This window comes from Misgurnus anguillicaudatus, chromosome 15 (assembly GCF_027580225.2).
Source record: "Misgurnus anguillicaudatus chromosome 15, ASM2758022v2, whole genome shotgun sequence".
Classification (NCBI taxonomy): domain Eukaryota; kingdom Metazoa; phylum Chordata; class Actinopteri; order Cypriniformes; family Cobitidae; genus Misgurnus; species Misgurnus anguillicaudatus.
This window is the reverse complement of record NC_073351.2, coordinates 22,162,890-22,184,965: the sequence shown is the minus strand read 5'-3', so window position 1 is coordinate 22,184,965 and position 22,076 is coordinate 22,162,890. Positions and strand designations below refer to the sequence as shown.

The window sequence follows — 22,076 nt, the reverse complement described above, 5'->3', positions numbered from 1 at the left end:
TTGCATTAAGTTCTATATATATATTATTATTATTAATATCAATCTCTTTTAAACAGTGTTAGAAATGTGTGTGTCATTTTCACTTCTTTTAGTTTTTGTCCAAAGCATGACTATTAAACTAAACAACTACTGGGTCATGTGGGGTGTGCAGGATAACCCACATTAACAGCATGCTTTCCGGGACACTGGGTATAAATCTGGAGCCTGGTGCTGCAAGCTTACCGTCACTGAACATCAGATCAGCTCTCCGTTTGAGTCTGGACTGTTGGTGAAAAAACGCACAATTACGTCTGGGAACTTATTAGATATGGGTGACAAGTGGGACATGTGACCACCTTTATGACAAGATTTGGGGAAATCCGTTTAATCACAGATAACTGGTCAGACTTGTTTCCCATGTTCCTGGTGTCATTAACCTCCACTGAGGTTTGTCACCTGAAAGAGACTGGTGACATTTTAACAGGCTATCCTTCCCATTAAAAATGGATCAATGCTGAGATTTAGAGACTAGCCAGACACCATCATCTCTGATGGAGTTAGTCGACTCGATTTCACACTGGCTTTGGGTAGAAAGCACAGGCTACTACAAGACTGCTTAGCAGATAGGGTTGATAGGATTTAGAATGAGGTTGAAGAACAATGTCTTTCTTTTTGCCTGTCTATTCAGTTTATGATGGCATGGACTAGTCTGCCAATTCCTATTTTAGCTTGGAAGATTGGATTTATTATATTCCTTGCCTTGTTACTGTCAGATACCATTCCCTCTGTACTCCACAAGACAGAAAGTTCACAAATTTCGACTTTAAACCTGTCGAAAATAAAATTCACCCTGCTACTGTATATCTACATTTTGTCCATTGTAGCAGTGAGAACATTTCCTGATAGCAAATAATGTTTAAGCCAACAGAGCTAACCACTACAACACGGTTGTGGGTCTTTATATTTTTTATTCTATCACTAAATTTGCCATTATAGCACACATCCTGATAGCTTAAAAATTACTGTCAGATAAGGTTCCCTTGTGTTCAACAAGGTAAAGAAACATTGGGACAGGACTCAAACCAATGACCCTCCATGCCACTGTGCTTCTGATTAAAAAGCTTTATTCTATTCAGGGATCCCACACCTTAGTTAACTTCAAATTCAAGGACTTTCCAGGTCCAATACCCTCAAATTCAAGGACATAAATGTGGGGACACATTTCAAGTGAGCAAGGTAACATCATGTTACCTTTAAAGATACATTGTTACAGTTTCCTTTCTAGGGAACTTGCGCTGTGTCACTGTGGTGACACTTTTGGGACGCCTCCAGGAGTTAAGTGCGTCTGAATGTGTATATCAAATTCAACCAATGGTGAGGCTTAACGACAAAGACAGGGTGACGCGGGAGCCAGGAAGTATATCGCTATCTGAAATATTGCCAAAGATGGCGTTACAGGGACGCAGGAAGTATGGCAAGGAAGACGCAGCGTCTCGTTCCCTGCTCAGGGAACAACAGTTACATACGTAACCGAGACGTTTTCATGTGTCAAACACAACTATAGGCAAAAAAGCATTTTGGTATGAATCAACATTTGTATACAGAAGATATAAGAAGATTCAAGCACTTCATAAAACTTTTTGCAAAAACTTCCTAGGGTCTTGAATTTTTCCCCCAGATTCACAAACTCCCAAGGATTTCAAGGACTCATGGGAACTCTGATTGCTAAATTCGTCTATAATAGCAGGGGAAACACATCCTGATGGGAATGGCACTGTCAGATACCATTTCCCATGTGCTCCATAAGATAGAGAGTTTAGATATGTCACTACCAATAACCTCAAAATCAGACTGAAATATTTTTTACAGAGATTTACAACTTAAGACGGGCCCATTGAATGTCAGAGAGGGTAAATTACGATTTAAACCTAATTTTGTCAAACCCTGTTTTGCAAGCATGTACAGCATTTTGCACAAAATTAAACGCGTTGAAAAAGGTGACTTAAAATACATTCAAAAAATTCCTCTGACCTACGCCTTTTACTGCCCCCAGTAAAAAGGGTGTGGTGAAGTAGGCATACTTCATGCCTGCAGGAGGAGCTGTATAGATGGGCGCCACACATGGTTTATAATACTTATATATAATATATATGTGGTATTATTCACATATATCATCACATCTAGTATGCTTGTTCTTTGGGTATTAAAGATAACACAAAAGAATACAGAAAAAGAAATGGACCCAAGCCAAATATGTGTCTCATCCAAAATAAAGTTCTGAAATGCACAATGTCAAACCAGCATGCCACAGAAACATTGACAACTTAATTTATCTTCTGCATACAAAAGATGAATAGGTTCATCCATCACTGAAAGTAGCAAAATAAACACAACGAGTCTATATTCTATATATATAAACCTCTGACAGTTTATCTGAATCATCCCTCAGATATACAAGATGAAAATTGTAGTAGTTTTGTCATTGTAACCCTTATCTCAAGAAGACTGTCATTTCAGCCACATTACAAACACAGAGACAGGTTTTCTGCTTTATATTGGATAAGATATATTTCAAACATTGATTCTCCACATCAACAACATTGAAATCTTGATGGCCATTTACAAAAGATGCATGTACTCAACCATTATATAAAAACACATTTTGACAATACAAAAACAAGGCCAAGTGTCCAATATGTTAATCAGGAAAAAATCGATGGCTGGTTTTGGTTGTCCAATTTGACACAAAACAAGGGTCAATAGTCAATTCATCATCAATAAATTAAAAACGGAAACATTCCTCCATTTGGTCACTGAATTGAAAGGTACGTGTAGAATAAAACCAAGACAGGAATACTCATGTCCAGGCCAAGCCCCTTTCTGGGCCCAGGTGGCAAAGTCTGAGTTCAATCTCATCACCACAAGCACACTTTAGGGAAGACTGTTCCCTGTTTGTTGTTTGTCCAGATGGCATGTGGCCAGTCATACTGTGGGAGTTCGGCCTGTGTGAAGGGTTTGCTGTTGTTGTTGTTGTTGCAGGTAAAGTGGACGTTTCACTCTGGGCTTCCTGCGCTTGGGTTTGCTCTTAGACTTGGTTAGTTGCACCACAAAGAAGGAAAGAACAACCATGGCACCTAGAAATGCAAACATCGGGATCGTCTGGCCAACTTCTTGATTATAACGGCCTGGCATTATTCCTGAGAAAAACACAAAGATGGATTACTGCAACGCACTGTTAAATATGTAAAAAGACCTTTTTACAATCCATCTTTTCCTCACCTCCTGGAATGTCCCAAGCTTCACTTTCTCCAGGAGACAAAGGTCGAACCTGAGGGCGATATGGCCTCACATAAGGCAAAACCGCCTTGTCCAGGTCCACTGACAGTAGCTTCTGGTGCTTCCACAGATTGCTGAAAAAATTTGCAAACATATTGCAAAATGTCAGTATAATCCATAAATTAGATGCATATCTATACAAACCACAGTAATTAAGAATAGCTCCGTTTACTGACCTAGGAGCAGTTTCATTAAGTGGTTGGGGTTTAGCCCAAGACAGATGAGGGCATGCAGGAAGAGGACGTGGCTTAGGGTCACCCAGATGAGCCTCCAGCACTTTGGAGTAACGGTAGAGGTGATTACCTATAGAAGTAAAGGTAAACAAATGATGACTCTGAACATCTTCATAAATACCTGTAAAGACAGATATAACTTACCTTCTAATCTCTGTGGTAATGGCCTGTCTTTGCCTGTAGGGGGCACCATTCTGTTTTTAGAGTGGATGAGGCTGGGTGGAGTCATGCTGTAGGAAGTGTATTGCAGAAGAGCATCCAGCAGCCAAAAACAGTCTAAATAGAGGAAGTATTTTACACTGCATTGTAAATTGCATTGCAATTATGTTATTTATATGAAATAAACAAACCTTTCTGTCTATGACTGTCGTCAATACAGTTGGAGTCTCCATAGAGTGCTATGCGCCCCCCTCCCTCACTGGGTGTTTGGTACAGTCCAAGCACAGGCACGTTGTCCACCACTGCCGTCTCTTGTTTCAAGACCTCCAGTCCTAGAAATTTGAGGATGTCAGATAACAATAACAAGAGGATGAAGAAACAGAGAGCGCTTTTAGTCGGTCTCCATGGATACAGCAATGAGGTGATGTGTGTACCTTGATCCTTTAAGGTCTGAGCAATAACAATCCCATCCTCTGGAAAACGGGCAATGCTGCATCCAGAAGCATAATACACTAAAAAGCAAAGAGACAGTGTATATGAAAAACTCGTTTACAATAAGCCTGTTTTACTGTATATCTATACTAGAAATGCACTGATATTTCGCCCAATAATCGTTAAGGGTCGATAAATAGTCTAATAGTTTAAAACAGCTGATAATCATGGACAATATATCCTATCAACTAAAGGAAAACACCACAGTTTTTTCAATATTTTACTATGTTCTTATCTCAACTCAGACAAATCAATACATCCCTATCCTTTTTCAATGCGTGCACCTCTAATCTTTGTACAGCGCCTCCTGAATGCGCTAGCATGTAGCCCAGCCCCATCCATTCCTATGGCTCCAAACTAAAGTTTTGTTTTGTGCCACCATACTTACTTGTGTAACTACTCATGTCCTTAAATAGGAAAAAACATGGAAGTGTTTGGTGGCTTCTAAATTCATCCTTGTTTGGAGCCATAGGAATGAATGGGGCAAGGCTAAATGCTAACACATTCACGAGGTGCTGAATTTGTGTGTACAGAATATGTAAAACAATTAATTAATTTAATGTTCAATATTAATTGTCCTTATATAAATAAATAACATTCAGAAAATGTAATCACAGAATTTAATAACCACCAAACTATCGGTACCAGCAGATATCAGCCTAAATAATCACTATCGGTATCTGTGTAAAAATCTCTCTGCATCTCTACTAATAACCTATAGATATAACAGAAGATATATTTGTGCAAGTATATAAAGCAACAAAAAAAATGAGAAATCATCCTACATGTCATGATCTGCCATTGTGAAGTCTCCCTCATATAGTCCATCACTAAAGGCCATACCCCAGACAGAGATCAGATCATTCAAGGCTGGTACATTAGCGCCCCCTGTGTCCGGCATCCACCATTGTCTGTAAATGCAACGTTTCAACATTTTACTTCATTTAATAAACAAAATATGTTTGCCTCGAATAGGAGACTACTAACGCCATTTGAAAAGTACTTGTCAGATGCACTAAATGAAACCGAACGCTTAAAATACTCTAATGGGAAGCACGCTTTCATTCAAATTAGGACAGGAAAAACAGATGGTAATTGGAAAATTAGACGCATGCATACAATTCATTACTGGGGCAATTAGGGAGGCAGTCAATTTATTGAATTGCTAACTGTTTTTGCAATATCACAAGCTATTTTCTCATCTCAACAGGGTCCAAAATTCTAAGACCACAATGAAACAGTGGAAAATTACCAAATCTTTCTCATATTTGTTGTTCACTATTTAAATGTAAACAAATTTGTGACACTGACCATGTAAAATTTGCAAAATGTGACCCTGTTTGTGAAAACCAGCTAAAGTCTGTTTTCTACATAAAATCAGCCAATATTATGCAAGGTACATACTGTGAAAATATAACCTTGATATCTTTAAGTAAGGTCATGTCAGATATTGAAATTAAAGTGTAATTTAATTTTAAGTAAAATCAAACTTTAATGCTTTTACTATCATAGTTTTTTTAGACTTAAAGGAATAGTCTATTTTCTTAAAAGAAAAACCCAGATAATTTACTCACCACCATCATCCAAAATGTTGATGTCTTTCTTTGTTCAGTCGAGAAGAAATTATGTTTTTTGAGGAAAACATTGGAGGATTTTTCTCATTTTAATGGACTTTAATAGAGCCCAACTTTTAATACTTAACTCAACACTTAACAGTTTTTTCAACGGAGTTTCAAAGGACTATAAACGATCCCAAACGAGACACAAGAGTCCCATCCAGCGAAACAACTGTCATCCCTGACAAGAAAATTTAAAAATATGCTCTTTCAAACCACAACTTTTCGTCTAGATCCGGTCGTGATGCGTCAGCGTGACCCCACGCAATACGTCATGACGTCAAGAGGTCACAGAGGACGAACGTGAAACTCTGCCCCAGTGTTTACAAGTGTGTTGAAAGAGGACCGTTCCTACGTTGTTGTCAACTGATACTTATAATGTCTTTGTGTCAGTTTATTGTTTACAATGGTCCGCAAATGTGCATTTTATATATGTAACACGTGACCTCCCTACGTCACTACGCATTTACGTTAGGTCACGCTGGACCGGACCTAGACGAAAAGTTGTGGTTTTAAAGAGCATCTTTTTTATTTTTTTTGTCAAAAATGACAATCGTTTCACTAGATAAGACCCTTATGCCTCGTTTGAGATTGTTTATAGTCCTTTGAAACTCCGTTGAAAAAAACTGTTAAGTGTTGAGTTAAGTATTAAATGTTGGGCTCTATTATCCATTAAAATGAGAAAAATCCTGCAATGTTTTCCTCAACAAAAAAAAAAACAATTTCTTCTCGACTGAACAAAGAAAGACATCAACATTTTGGATGACATGGTGGTGAGTAAATTATCTGGATTTTTCTTTTAAGAAAATGGAATATTCCTTTAAGCCTGAATTTCAAAGACAGGGTCACAAATGTTTTGCTTGAATTCAAGCACATATGATCTTTGGAACATTGTCAAATCACGCTGTGATAACAAAAAATAAGTTTTGCTTTTCTATGTCCATGCCAACTTGAGTGCAAGTTGACATTGAAGTATAAGTGGAACACACAAAGTAAGTAATATTGACAGGTTTTAGACAGAATTGTACATTACATTCATGTATATCACATTGTAATAATATTTTAATAACATTTAATAATAATATTAAGTGACTGTGGTGTTCAGTACCTGGTGTTCTCATCATAAAACTTGACTTTTCTCATGACTGATGTATTGTACCAGTCACTGAAGACAATGAGAGACAGCCCATTTTCTATGTCTCTTCTCAACTTGGTGATCTCCTCTGGGAAATACTCTTCCTCGCTGTCCACCATCAGCAAGGTCCCTAAAAAAAACACACAGGTCTATAAGTTTAACTGTATTACTACATCTCTGAAAGAAAAATCATTTTCATTAGGAGAGGTTTTCAATAAAACTACGAACAGAACCTACAATGGATGAACACCTACCGTACTGACTGGCATCAAAGCATGTGATCGGTGCCCCCAAGACCTCGATAAAGTAACCCATGCTCCGAAGATGCTGATACATGTCTCTAAAGTTGGTGTGAATATGATCACCATTCCTTAGAAACAATAGAAAAGCAATGTCATCAACATCATTACAACAGAAAATGGGACCAAATAATTTTAAATGGTGACCCAAGCTATTTTTGTGGCTCACCAGTCAAGAGGATCATTTTTCATGCGCAGGTTGTCTCTAGGGAAATAGCCAGGTGGGTAGCGCAGGTTATGGTACTGATCCCACAGAATCCTTTTACTACGTGGGGGAGTTGGGACGATTTTCACTTTCACTGGTAGCTTCACCGTGGAGGTCATCTCACCACCTATAGCTGACTACACAGACACAACATCAGGTTTAATTAAACTGCCTGGAGCTCTTAGAAGAGCATGATCTGCCAAAATATCACCAATGTACTATAGGTCACATTACTGAGATCTTATACTCACTGTACAGACAAAAACCTTCGTTTGGTTACTCACATCATTCTCTGCTGGCGAGGCCACCGTGACCATGACGTGACCCTGAGCGATTCCTTCCCATGATGCAGCTTTCTTGGCCACAGATATAGAGACAGCCAGGTATCCGGCCCAGGGCCAGAGCACAGGTGAGTAAGATACTGCCACGTCAATATAATCCCCATTCTGAGGAAGGTATGGCTGCCAGATGGGCTTGTCGAAGCAAAAAAAAGTTACATAGATGTCTTAAAACAATACTATAAAAGTCTATAAAACAGCACTGGTGAGTAAGATTTAGTTTTTATTATTTCCCACCTTGTCTACAATCCTTCCAGTCACGCCCATACCATTAAGAATGGTCACGTTGACAATAGTTGGCATGCCGCCGTAGTAAATGGGTTGTGAACAGTAGGGCCACATGTACGGGCACTCGGTCAGATCTATGTAGCTGGGGCTCAAGCTGAAAAATAAAGACAACGTCGGAAATTCATGAGACGACGATGACCTCACTGAACTGGGTTAAATTGCTTCCATAATCAGGCTGTTTATCAAGGTGCAACAGAGGCGCTAGCTACATTTTAATGGACCATGTTAGCATACATGAATATGGAAATGAGCGTTTACACTACGTGAGCAGAATGCTAGTTAAGAAATTGTGTGGAAAAATACCTGGCTTGCGGCTTATAGCTGTTTAGGATCTGGTAGGCTTTGAGCAGATCAAGTTTGCCATGGCCTTGTTCAAACATGTTGACACCCGGCAGTCTGCGAGCTGATGCGATCAGTGCCTGCTTCATACTGGCTGGGTTTATCAACTCTCTGTTCAATACAGTGCTAGAAGACATTTAAACAAAGTTAGTTTAAAAAAAAGCATGACACAGATCGTCACATATGTTTCAGGTAATATGATGTTATCCTGTTTGATAAAGGGGATTGTTATTAACTGAAAAAAGGGCCTGACATATGGTGTGTCAGAGGCCACAAAGCCAAATGTGTGAATGGGTTCAAGTAGCTTTTTGGTGCTTTTCAAATAGGCATCTATTGAGTTTTTGCTCTTGACTTTTTGACAAATAACAACAACACCCATGAATGCAAATCACCACTACACACACCTATAATATAATTAACACCATCCTGCATGTCTGTGAATGTCACATGCAAAGCATTATGGGAAGTTGTTTTTGGTTTTACATGCTTACGCTTACCTGGCCAGCAGTGTGACAGCTCCAGCCACTACAGGTGATGCAACACTGGTGCCAGAAAGAGAACGACAGCCCTCCTTTAATCCAGAGCCACGCACACCAGAGCCGTACGTCACAATGTCAGGCTTCACCCTGCCATAGCCACCCGGCAACTCCTGATGAAAAGATAGCACCCCAGTCAAAACAATGATGAAACCGAGCCGACAAGAAAGATTGACAGAAAGTGTGATGAGTGGGAAAGAGCAATGTATTCAGTGCCTGCAGATGGAAATAAAATTCGACAACTGAGAAGCTCAGATGCAAACGCCACTAAATCCCACCCTTCGTCAACAAAAAGAGAGATATTAACCGAATATTATACATTCACCAAGTACTTTCAGGCAATTCAGAAATAGCGCTTGTTGGCAGAATAAGAGCCTGATAAAAATGCTAATTTACAAAAAACATGTCATACACACTTAAGAGGGTTTTGCATCTGAGCTCATGAATTGTTCATGACCTATACATTTTTTTTTATGTAAGTCACATCTCTAGAATTTCTTTTGCCTGACTTTATGATAAAAATAACATGGGCATTACAATTAGGAACTAAAAAATCAGGAAAATCTATAATTTTTTTTACATTTTCATAATTTAAATTATAAACACTATTTAAATTCTGGTCTTATGAGAACCTTACTTATTTATTATACTTAAATTCGCAGTACTACACTTTAAAGGGGCCATGGCATGAAAATCTGACATTTTTCACGTTTAAGTGCTGTAATTGGGTTCCCAGTGCTTCTATCAACCTAGAAAATGTGAATAATATCAACCCAGTACTTTAGCTTTGGTAAACCATTTTTAGCAAGCATGTGAAAAATTAGGTCATTGAAATTTGGCTCTGCTTATGATGTCATAAGGAGATCTTATTATAATAATACCGCCCTTTAATCTGCACTATCCAACCACAGCATTGCCATTTAGTGCAGAGAGAAAAAAATAATAATTGACAGCAAAAATTGAGTTTGAAATGCATCAAACCACCATCATTGTGATCAGTGTTTGCATTTCATCCGCTCATTTGCATTTTAAAGGACACACCCAAAACGGCACATTTTTGCTCACACCTACAAAGTGGCTATATTAACATTTTATAATAATTTATCTATATGGTATTTTAAGCTTAAACTTCACATATGTGCTCTGGGGACACCAAAGATTTATTTGACATCTTAAATTTTTTTTGTGACATGTCCCCTTTAAAGGTGCAATAAAGCACTATAAAAGAGCCCTTTGAAGTGTTTATAAACCTCTTTAATTTCCTAGAGGCGAGGAAACCATGAAAACCCCAGCTTTGTTTAAGCAGACAGGAGATGTCTGTCTTTCTAGATCTTATCGAAGTGTGCAGGCACGTTTTAACAAGCCTCAAGGTAGCTGCGCAGAAAAGATGTAAACGCACCCATGTAGTCATGCCGCGAGATGAGAACCTGGCAATGTTGTCCTCAAAATCAATCCCTCCCACACCGATAACATCCATCTGATCCGCTGGATTGTTCAGGGTCCTGGAAGGCACATTACAACAAATAAATCGAATCAACTGTAAGGACTACTGGTCAAATGCATTTGAACTTGTCCTTGGGCTGATGCACTTACCCGTACAATGGACCATCATTGCCAATAGCAGACACCATAATCACCTTGTTGGCCGTGAGCTCCCAAACCTTGTTAAACACAGACAGGAGAGTTAAGCTCTACCACGTAATAGTAAGCATTAGCCGTAATTTCTCCCAGATTTCATTTGCTTTCTTTTTGTCCGTCTACCTTATCAACAAACGGATGGTCCATGAAGTCTGGTCCCCCTATACTGAGGTTTAAGACATCGATCTTCTTCAGGATGGCATAGTTGAAGGCATCCAAGAACCAGGAGGTATAAGACACCTACAAGAAAACAGAAGGTATTCACATAACTATCTAAATCGTATTGAACTATATTGAACACAACCAGTTTGAATAGTACCTGGTTATTGGTGAAAACCCTGAAGATATGCAGCTCAGAATCAGGAGCAAAGCCCTGGCATTCTCTCATACTGGCAATAACCCCAGCAACAAAGGTACCGTGACCCAACCCTGAAGAAAAATGTCAAAGAGACAAAGATAAGATAAACAAAGATGATTCGTGAAAGCTCAACGAAAAACTGTACATGCATAAACTGACATGACGCCCTACCATCATCCAGTGTTTTCTCATTGGTCCAGTTGGTTCTTTCCTTAACATTCTTAAAGTGAGGGTGCTTCTCACTCAACCCAGTGTCAAATACTGCAACTTTTACTCCAGAGCCTGTATAAGATCACAAAAAATATGTGTGTGACATCCTGATCTACCATACCACAACAACAACATTACGATACCAGTCCACAGGCAAACGTACCAGTGTGTCCCATTTCCCAAAGCACATCTGCCTGCAGTATCAGGGCGACGTGCCTGGGGATTGCCCGCAGAAGACGGCGACTGGAGTGTCTGCCTGTGGCATGCCAGAAGCCAGAGCTCAAAGATAGACTGGTCCTCCTGAGTGGCCTTGATGATTGCCATGACTGCCACTTCTGCACCCAGCGCGTGTCATTGCACGGGGATCCACCATCAGTGCCCGCTGAAAACAAAAGAAATGGATTGAGAAAGAGCGTACAGTTCAATATAGACATAGACAATGTGACCCGCAACTTTATCACAGATGAAATGTACTTTATATTGAAAACAAATGTATAACAGTTTAGAAAGCAAGACTTATTATTTTGCACATACATGGATATACTGCAACATAAATGTATCACTTAAAGCGTAACTAAACCCCTGGTCAGAGCCTGACTCCACCCACTGGCAAAATTTGAAAAATGCAAGAAAAGTGGGCAGATCCCAACAGAGATACAGGGGACGAACTAAGCTTGTACCAAGTGTGTGGTGAGATCGTAACAAGGGCGTGGTGAGCTTGAACCTGCTTACGTCACGAGTCATTTTTTGGACCCAACATCCAATAGGAAAATTCAACTGCAGTAGCCACCGTTCAACCTGAAGAGGGCAGCACTCAGACGTTTTTACACCATATATTGTAGTATTGAAACACTTTATATCCAAATGTCCAAAAACTTACTAAAATCAATGAACAGCACTAATAAAAGGATCATTCTTACAGATCATTAACTAAAAAAAGTTGGATTAGGGTTTAGTTACTCTTTAAAGTGACATGAAAAGTAAGTTGCAATATTAAAAAATTAAAAAAATTAATAAAATAAAATAAAACATTAGATTTTTTTAATATTTGGTGACTTTAATCTCTATCAGATGACATATTTCTACACACAGTATATAACATCATGCCACCCACCATTTTTACGCTTAAAATCATAAAATTCATCAAAATGCCAGCTAAATCTGCATTTGAATCCACTTGATTATACGTGTACATAATTTTGTCAGAGTACTTTATAACCAAATACTAAAAATAGATAATAGTAAAACATATGACGCATCAAAACCTTTATTAGCATATTTACTGGCCCCTTGAATAACTGCAAAAACGGAAGACGAAGCAGTTTGTCTTTGTTTGGCTGGAGTATCCCTTTAGTTGGTATCTTTCCCTAAGATGTGGTGCAAAGAAAGTTTGATATCTACTTCACTTAAATGCTTTAATCCAAAGCGACTTTAAGGTATACATTTTATCAGTGTGTGTCCCTGGGATCGTGCTAATGCAATGCTCAACTAACTGAGCTACAGGAACACGTGTGGCATCATTTTGTATATAAAGATTAATATTTGCAACCGATTACGCATTGATTTGTTTTTGTTGATAGCGTCGGGAGATAAACTAAATGTTAAGGGGTTGTTACAGAAGTATTATACAGAAGCAGTGGAGCTTGTGTAGTATTTTAGAAATGAAGATGTGAACAGAAAGGAAGTGGTTGTGTTATGGTGCTTTTCCATTGCGTAATATCCCACGGTTTGGGTCGGGTCAGCTTACTTTTGGCAGCGTTTCCACTGGGTGCAGTACGTAGTACCTGATACTTTTTTTTAGTACCACCTCAGTTCCAAGCGGCCAAAGCTGATACCAAAACATGACGTGAAAACACTCACCTAAAGGATTATTAGGAAAACCATACTAATACTGTGTTTGACCCCCTTTCGCCTTCAGAACTGCCTTAATTCTACATGGCATTGATTCAACAAGGTGCTAAAAGCATTCTATAGAAAAGTTGGTCCATATTGATAGGATAGCATCTTGCAGTTGATGGAGATTTGTGGGATGCACATCCAGGGCACGAAGCACCCGTTCCACCACATCACAAAGATGCTCTATTGGGTTGAGATCTGGTGACTTTGGGGGCCATTTTTTAACAGTGAACTCATTGTCATGTTCAAGAAACCAATTTAAAATGAAACAAGCTTTGTGACATGGTGCATTATCCTGCTGGAAGTAGCCATCAGAGGATGGGTACATGGTGGTCATAAAAGGAATGGACATGGTCAGAAACAATGCTCAGGTAGGATGTGGCATTAAAATGATGCCCAATTGGCACTAAGGGGCCTAAAGTGTGCAGAGAAAACATCCCCCACATCATCACACCACCAACACCAGCCTGCACAGTGGAAACAAGGCATGATGGATCCATGTTCTCATTCTGTTTACGCCAAATTCTGACTCTACCATCTGAATGTCTCAACAGAAATCGAGACTCATCAGACCAGGCAACATTTTTCCAGTCTTCAACTGTCCAATTTTGGCGAGCTTGTGCAAATTGTAGCCTCTTTTTCCTATTTGTAGTGGAGATGAGAGGTACCCGGTGGGGTCTTCTGCTGTTGTAGCCCATCCGCCTCAAGGTTGTGCGTGTTGTGGCTTCACAAATGCTTTGCTGCATACCTCGGTTGTAACAAGTGGTTATTTCAGTCAAAGTCGCTCTTCAATCAGCTTGAATCAGTTGGCCCATTCTCCTCTGACCTCTAGCATCAACAAGGCATTTTCACCCACAGGACTGCCACATACTGCATGTTTTTCCCTTTTCACACCCTTCTTTGTAAGCCCTAGAAATGGTTGTGCGTGAAAATCCCAGTAACTGAGCAAATTGTGAAATACTCAGACCGGCCCGTCTGGCACCAACAACCATGCCACGCTTAAAATTGCTTAAATCACCTCTCTTTCCCATTCTGACATTCAGTTTGGAGTTCAGGAGATTGTCTTGACCAGGACCACATCCCTAAATGCATTGAAGCAACTGCCATGTGATTGATTGATTAGATAATTGCATTAATGAGAAATTGAACATGTGTTCCTAATAATCCTTTAGGTGTGTATATGCTTAAATGCAACTTAAATGAGGCTCAGCAGAGCACGTCGACTGTCATGTGAGACGTGATGTGCAAACATCTATTTGTGGTGGTCAATTTTAATTTTGTGTTGGACTGAGAAAAATGAATCTATGAGGATGCATATCATTCCAACAACGCTCTCACTTGATCTCACAGCAATAGGCAGCGCAAATATAACATCACGTCTATAATCCCTCCCACTCCGAAGTGTCACTAAACTCGATGGAAAAGCTAACCAAGCCAAAGTGAGGTGAGCTGACCAGACCTAAACCGTGGGGTACTATACAATGAAAAAGTGCCATTATTTTACAAGATCAGAGCTCTGGTAAACAGTTATCACTCTTCAGTAGTCTCTCCACACTGACAGTGGACTTGCAAGGAGGTGAGATTTCTTTTTCAGTCTAGCAGTGGGGAACTCATGGAGCAAAAACACAGCCATTTTTCACCTCATACTCTTCTGAGAGCCATTTCCTCCACCACATGCAGTATATAAACACTTCTAACTCAATTCACTCCCCACTGATGCGGACATCATCCCTTCCCTACAGTAAACAAGAAGATCTCAGGAAGGTAAAATTTATTACCACAAACTCGCACGACAGCTGCCTGAAGGGTTCAAGTTGGCAAAATCCATTAAGAGTCTGATAAAAATGCTAATTTACAAGGAAAACATGTCAGAAGCACTTTGTGTGTTTTTTTATTATGTCCTAACCATAACAATAAGGAACTCAAGGCTGTGCTATTATAAGGAAATTAAGGAATATACTTACAGCTAAGGAGGTTACAGTCCCCAAGTTTCATGCTATGTCTAACAATCTTACTGCTCGAGTATGGAAGAGTATTATACAGAGGATACCCATGTACTGAATGTAAGTGTTATGAGAGCACAGCACTACTTACAGTCAGTTAGTTTAAGGCTGCGGAGAACCATGCGCTGTGGCGTCACTCTCTTGATGTAAGGGTGATCCTGCAGGGTAAGCAGGCTGCTGCGGGCATCCTGCCGTATCTCCACCACCTCAAAGTCGCTGGGGTAATCGCTGGCAGGATTGTCCCGCTGCACAATGCGCCAGTTCACTGCATTCATGTCTCGCAGGGCGCTGCTGATGAAGTGTCTGCGAGCCTTGGCAGTGAAGTAACCGTTAAATGCAACAATGTACTCTAGAGAAAAGACAAAACAATAAAAACAATCAGACAGGAAATACATGCATTTATTTGGTGCCAACTCAATAATTCAAAAAGCAAACAATCTTGCATTACAAGCTTGTCGGGAGAGTGAGGAACACCCATTTCTTACGCTACACGAGTTTATACAATTTATAATGCAACAAACTTGAAATAGGACTGCACTACAAATTAATTGATTGGGACTATGCAACGTTTTCATGATAAAATTGCCTAAAATACCGAACTTGTCTTTTAAACAGTTTAATTGCATCTTTATCGCACTAACTGAAGTGCATGCGCATTGTTGCCGCACATCTTAAGCGCAAATTCGTTATTCGTTTGTCATTTACTGCAAGTAAATTAAAACAGTAGACAGTATATGTGAGTTCATCATTTGTGCTTTGCATTGGGCTGTGTGTGAATAATAAGCAAAAACATTAGCAAATAATCAGAAAATTAAATCAATGTAAACAGGAATGAAGAAGTTACCTCAAATCATGTAACTATTACTACAACTAGATTAAGTCCTTACTCTGATTTAGGGATGCATAACGATTAATCTATAGCAGAATAAAAGTTTTTGTTTACATCATATATGTGTGTGAACTGTGTATAATAATTATTTATATGGGTGATTCTCACGAAACCATTGAAACACCACGGCACTCATGATTTTAGCTTTAAAATGTGTAATATAGTAACATTAAAAAGCATCAGAATTAACACAATACTGTGTTCCACCTTGCACAATGTGTGATTTCAACAAATTTTATCTCATTTTCTGCTGAAATTCTCATTACCGCAATGTGTCCGGCTGTGTTTGAACATGCGTTATGTTGTAATTTAATCAAATTAACAAAAAAATATTAAGAAAAAAAATAAGTGGATGTTTTGCTAGACTACTTTAGATGACAGAAAAAATATTTACTGAATATTCATGTATAATAATAATGAAGAAAAATTAGGAAAATGATGTGTCCACGCCTGATGTTCTCATCCTACGCAACACTTTTTGAGAACAGTTTAAGCACACATACAGAATTTTAATAAAGTTTGATTTTGAGTGACTAAGCACATGGACCAGTTACTTCAAGATGGCTACCAGGTAAGATCATTTTTTACAGTTAATTTGAAATATTGTCTTACACGACATTTTGATTATCATTACCGCAACAGATGCTTATTAAATGTTAATTTAATTAATAGAAGCATAATACTTTGATTTTAAATGCATGTGCAGAATCTCCAAATTATGTTCTTTCAGGTTTGTCATGTCATTTTGAAAATATGTCAGTGTTGATGTTTTCTGACTGTTGCGGTAATGAGATTTTTTAGGACTAATTTTTAAAATTATGTTACAGAAAGTGTTAAATGATAAGTAAAAGTTTTTAAATTAATGTTCCCATTTACTCCAGACTTTGTTTTTCAATGTCTGGTAGGAAAAAAGTAAATTTAAGCAATTTTGACATTTTCATGCTTGATATTTTTAAAACCAAGTTTTCGTGAGAATCACCCATATATAAATATGCACATATGCATGTATTTTTAAAGAAAAAAATATATATTACGTATTTATATTTATATAAATTATACATAAATATACAAATGTATATGCACATGTAAACATTTCTTAAATATATACATGCGTGTGCACATATCTATACAAAGTCATTATGCACAGTTCACACACATATATGATTTATGAACTTTTATTCGGCTACAGATTAATTGCAATTAATCATTATGCATCCCTACTCTGATTATTGGAAATAATCGCATATTTGGTGTACATGTAAACATAGTCAATGTCTTGAAAACATACCCTTAGGTTAGAAAAGTAGGTCTACTGTGGAAAATGCAAAACATGATACACACTACATTATGATTTAGGAACAGAAGTGGGTTGCAGGCCTGCTCAGGGGCAGCAGGTACAAAAAAAAGGTGTTAAATGAAAATAAGAAAGTGCAAACTAAATAGGTACATTTTCAGAAAAAAAAAGTGTGTGAGTGGTGCTTGCCATAGCAAAAGTCGAGACACAAAATGTTACAGTGATGCTAACGTGATTTAGCATGATGCTTGTTTATTAGTTTGTTACTCATTTACTCAGACCATAATGTTTGGGTGCAAATTAATTGGTTATTTAATAGAAACCAGCTAAATCAGGCACAAGCTATGGTGTGTGAATTAATTACCACAAACTAAACTATTATTGCAAAGTGATCTTGACAATCCCACAATTCATAGCTATGGGTGAAGGAAACCGGAATGAAATAAACATAAAACTGTTGGCACAAAGTGCGCATATAAAGATCAGTAATCAGGGCACTATAAATCTTGCGTTATGTTCTGGTCTTATATACCCACACAAAAACCACACCCAATGTAATGAAATATGGGCCCCCGAAAACAACAGTGGACTCAGACGAGGTCTTAGGAATGCATTACCAACACCCTGGGCCAGCCGCCAGTGAACACACACAGAAAATCAGATCAGAGGGCATATTCTAGCCAATGAATGGACGGCCTGCTGACAAGAGCTGCATTATAGTGAAGTACATTACACCAGCAGACAGAGAAAGACTGTTTGACCTACAGGCAACTCTCACGTTTTGTCTTGCCCTAAAGTACACAGGACAGGGCAACAGCTGCTATAAACCCACAATCATCACCATAAATGAGCCGATAGCGCAGTGCAATGAAATGTCATTATCAACAATAAAAACTAAATTGGGGCACTAAATCATGCACTTCAATATAATTTATTAAAATTTGAACATAATTGTCTCTGGGGAATTTGGCGTTCTCCTTGAGGTTGCAAACTCAAACCAAGAGTCTCTGTTTTTAAACCTTACGATATTATAAAGTGATTGCAAATCTATAAATCTTTCTTTTGTTACAAAATACTCACACAGACACAATAAAAAAAGTTATAGTACCAAAATGGAGAATAAACCATCATGTGTATAGATGTTTATAAGCATTCTTTCTGAACTCAGAACCACAGACTGTATACTGGACCTGGTCACAGTTTTTTTTATTTAAATTACATTTTCAATAAAAAAAAATAATAATAATAATAATAATTCACCAAACCAAAAGAGCTTGAAAAGAAATCCATGATTATATTTATTGTTTTGATGTCGCTGGGAAAAACCAGTGCTATGTGTCCACTGGAGTAACCAGAAGTATTGGGTGCGATAAAAAAGACATTTGCTAATATTACATGTATTGAAAAATAAAACGGACAGAAGAGATCAAGTGATTGAAGTTTGGGCTTCTTATAATATTTACATAACGTTTACATTATATGAAAGTGTCTGCTTAAAGCCTAGATATTTAAAAAATTAGGAAGAAAACATGAAGATAATCTTCTTTATACGTGTAGAAAAAATAACTAGGCTATAATAATGTATAATATACTTTTATAATATTTTCTTTATCTATAGATTCTATATTATATATATAAAATATAATAATGTGAATTTTATATATTAACATTATTATATACATTATAATTATAGGCTAGTATTTTATTATAGTGTATGTGTGGTATTTGTTGTTCTTGAATTTTTTTGACTTATGACAAAGCTACTTGACTTGAAATTTCTTTAAATTCATTATTTTAATAAATATAAAAATCTAGGCAATCCAGGAGCAAGACAAATAACTTCGACTTTTAAAAACAACAACAATAATTTGTTTGATTGTATCAGGCAAAAATCACACATCTCTCCTTACTGGCTGCTTCACAATGTTAGATAACCCAAACAAGCATTCTGTTCAATGAACGGCATTCACTTACCATGCTTGACCACTTTGGTAGAAAAGTCCAGTTTTACAGTGAGCTCCGAGCAGTTTGGGCTCAAGAGTGTATCGGAATTCAGGGACGGATGAAAGGGAGTGGAAAAAGGTCCACTCTTCTCCTCTGTGCCCACCAGAGACAACTGACCCACTAATAAGGCCACAACCAAGCACAGCCACAGGCTCATGGCCCCTGTGCTCCGTTTCTGTTCATCACCCATCCAAAGATGCATTTCTTCTTAAAGGTAACAAAGTGTAATTTGAAGTTTTGAATTAGGTTAAGTCCAGAACACAGAGAAGCCTGAATAACACATGGCTTGAGCTTTCATTTCTTTCTCCGTTTCCTCTCCATTGTGTGTTTGTGTTCCAGTGGAGGTGATCAGTGTGGCAGCAGGAGAAAAAGGAGATGGGCCATCTTCACTTTGATACAGTAGATGTGGTGGAGGTTGGGGGGGTGATCTGGTGATGGGCTTCTTTACAATGACAAGGTGTGTCTCTTCTTCCTGTAGGCATACAAGACAATAGCTTGGAATTTGAAAAACATGAATATGAAAAGTCCCTCATTCAGTCAGTACATTTGATGTTACAACCATATCAATTCAGTTTTATGACATTTTATAAAGTAAATTAATTTATCATGAATTCTGTGCAATTAAACCTAAAAAAAAATAAAGCTACTAACCAACAGCACTACTTTTTATCATTCAATATGTTTTGCTTAATTAAAAGTTGAGTTTTAGAACAGTTTTTTGTCAGAAATTTTCTTTGGGGGGGCCATGAAGGAATGTGCCGTACACAAGGGGGGCCGCACGCTGAAAAAGTTTGAGAACCACTGCCCTAAAGCTGGGTTGCTTAGAGCAGTGGTTTTCAAACCTTTTCAGCTTCCCTTGTGTATGGTGCAATCCTTCTCGGCCCACCCCAAAGAAAATATGTGACAAAAAACAGTTCTAAAACTCAGAAAAAAAATTTTAATAGAAAAAAAACATCAAATTATCCAAACAAGTAGTGCTTTTGGTTAGTAGCCTTATTTTTTTTAGGTTTAATTACACAGAATTCATGATAAATTAATGTATTTCATAAAATGTCATAAAACTGGGCCCCCCTGGCACCATCTCGCGGCCCCCAATTTGAAAACCACTGGCTTAGAGGATAATAAATAAGCGATTATTACACTAATATATTTAAATTAGTTACACACTAAACCAAAAACATGCTTATAGATGTCTTATGTCATGACTTTAAATGTTTTCGTGGAAAATATTGTCCCCCACCCACAAGCACAGTTCCAGATAATTTCCCAAATCCAGGCTGTAAATTGTCGTCGCACAAGAGATGGGTTTACCTCAAATAGCACTGGGCTGTTATGTAATTTAGCCTACATGACATCCTGGAGTAAAAGTTAAGCCCCCAAAATGCAAACCATATGGGTCTTTGTGTAAACCAGACCATCCCAGTTAAATACAGCTACACACAAAATGGGTCTAAGAGAATAAAATGATCTGTACTGACGTCACCAAACTGTCGCAAAATACATCTCAAAGAAAACCCCACAAGTAAAAGATACAACTTTTATATAAAACATCAATATTTTTGCGCAGTTATAACTTGTATTAAAGCAAACCAAACTAAAAAACCTACAGGTTAAGCATTAGTTGCAGCCTATAAGGCAATGTTTATTTTATTGTCAGGTTAAGGTAAGGGTTTGTTTGTAGAAAACTGAAAACTCGAAGGTTGGCGTTACCGCTGTTAAAGCAGGATTAAATTAGGGAACATATGTTTTAGTCTAATAGGCCTATTGCTATAAGCAACAAAGTGTATGTAAATTAAAATAACAATTTTGTTTTCTACAAACAGGTCAAACAAGACTTAATTTTGGCGTGATGCCTAACTACACAGTGACCAGAGTACAAACTTTCTAAATACAAAGCACAAAGAGTTTGATTGACAAGCTTTCTGTACTGAATTTAGTTGTTACTGCTCGTATTGAAGGTAAAAGATGGACAACAGTCAGTACATGAATGTGATGCTTTCCTTTCAACAATATATTTATATCGTGAATGATTTAACGGTAATTTCATGCTTTCAACAAAACATTGCTGAGTTGCTGGCTAATGACAATAACGATAGCATCCTTGCTACCTTTATCACCAAAGCATGGCTTTGCGCTGCATGAAAAACTTTGCCACAATGCTTGTTTACTAAACTCGCGTGTCACAATCCTAAGGGTAATACATTTTTAATAGAAATGTTTATCTCGCTAAACAGACAAACATGTGGCCTCGCCACCATCCTGCTACGGGCTAACAGTTAGCATAGCATAAGAGTCCTCACATTATCAATAACAGCACGTAATACTTACTCTCTACGCTTTTAACAACGATGATTAACTACTCGTTTGACTTTCTTCCTATTTCGGCTTCGGTATTTATCGGAATTGCACGTAATAACGCGTCGCTCTTCCATCCTAATGGCGCAAGACAGACAAGCTTTAACCCATTTGCTTCAAGAGCTGTAATGTGAGAAACTGGTATTAAACAAAACAATCAGTAGCCAATCATCGATCGATGTGTCACGACTCCGGTAGGGCGGGATTAGCGTTTAAGCCAATCGGGAGACGCCCTTGGCTTTACGCTTGTATGTGATTGGTCATGATAGGTAGGAACAACAGATTCATTTAATAAGCAAATTTAAGGCTCCATTTACTCATAAATAGCTAAACAATAAATATAGAAACTATTAAATATAACCACTTCATGTTTATCACAGTTTGATTTTTTTCAGCTCATCTTTGTACTGGGTGACAAGAAAGACATGCTTACCATAAAATAAAAAACATTTCAGTGTTGGAATTTGGCCATCT

The 22,076-nt window shown here is 38.0% G+C and overlaps 1 protein-coding gene across 1 annotated transcript; it reads right to left on the bottom strand.

Moving 5' to 3' along the window:
- Positions 1 to 2,516: 2,516 nt before the first annotated feature.
- mbtps1 (membrane-bound transcription factor peptidase, site 1) lies at positions 2,517 to 21,750 on the bottom strand. The gene is made up of 23 exons (XM_055173623.2): positions 21,576 to 21,750; positions 19,218 to 19,719; positions 15,152 to 15,409; positions 11,325 to 11,543; positions 11,123 to 11,233; positions 10,913 to 11,022; positions 10,717 to 10,833; positions 10,549 to 10,616; positions 10,355 to 10,457; positions 8,917 to 9,068; positions 8,384 to 8,545; positions 8,030 to 8,174; positions 7,739 to 7,927; positions 7,419 to 7,591; positions 7,205 to 7,320; positions 6,924 to 7,080; positions 4,986 to 5,110; positions 4,142 to 4,219; positions 3,899 to 4,039; positions 3,693 to 3,824; positions 3,492 to 3,618; positions 3,259 to 3,389; positions 2,517 to 3,176 (listed from the first exon to the last, which is right to left on the bottom strand). Exons 2-23 carry the CDS (start codon positions 19,447 to 19,449, stop codon positions 2,962 to 2,964), a joined length of 3,261 nt encoding a protein of 1,086 aa, XP_055029598.1. The 5' UTR covers positions 19,450 to 19,719; positions 21,576 to 21,750; the 3' UTR covers positions 2,517 to 2,961.
- Between the last annotated feature and the right edge of the window lie 326 nt (positions 21,751 to 22,076).

Excerpts from the sequence above, each read along its gene's own strand:
- mbtps1 (XM_055173623.2), bottom strand. The coding sequence starts at position 19,449 with ATGCATCTTTGGATGGGTGATGAACAGAAACGGAGCACAGGGGCCATG. Across the intron at positions 11,544-15,151 it reads CAGCCTTAAACTAACTGACT|CGGGCACTGATGGTGGATCC; the intron begins GTAAGTAGTGCT and ends TTTTGTTTTCAG. Across the intron at positions 9,069-10,354 it reads CTCGCGGCATGACTACATGG|GAGTTGCCGGGTGGCTATGG; the intron begins GTGCGTTTACAT and ends TCTTTTCATCAG.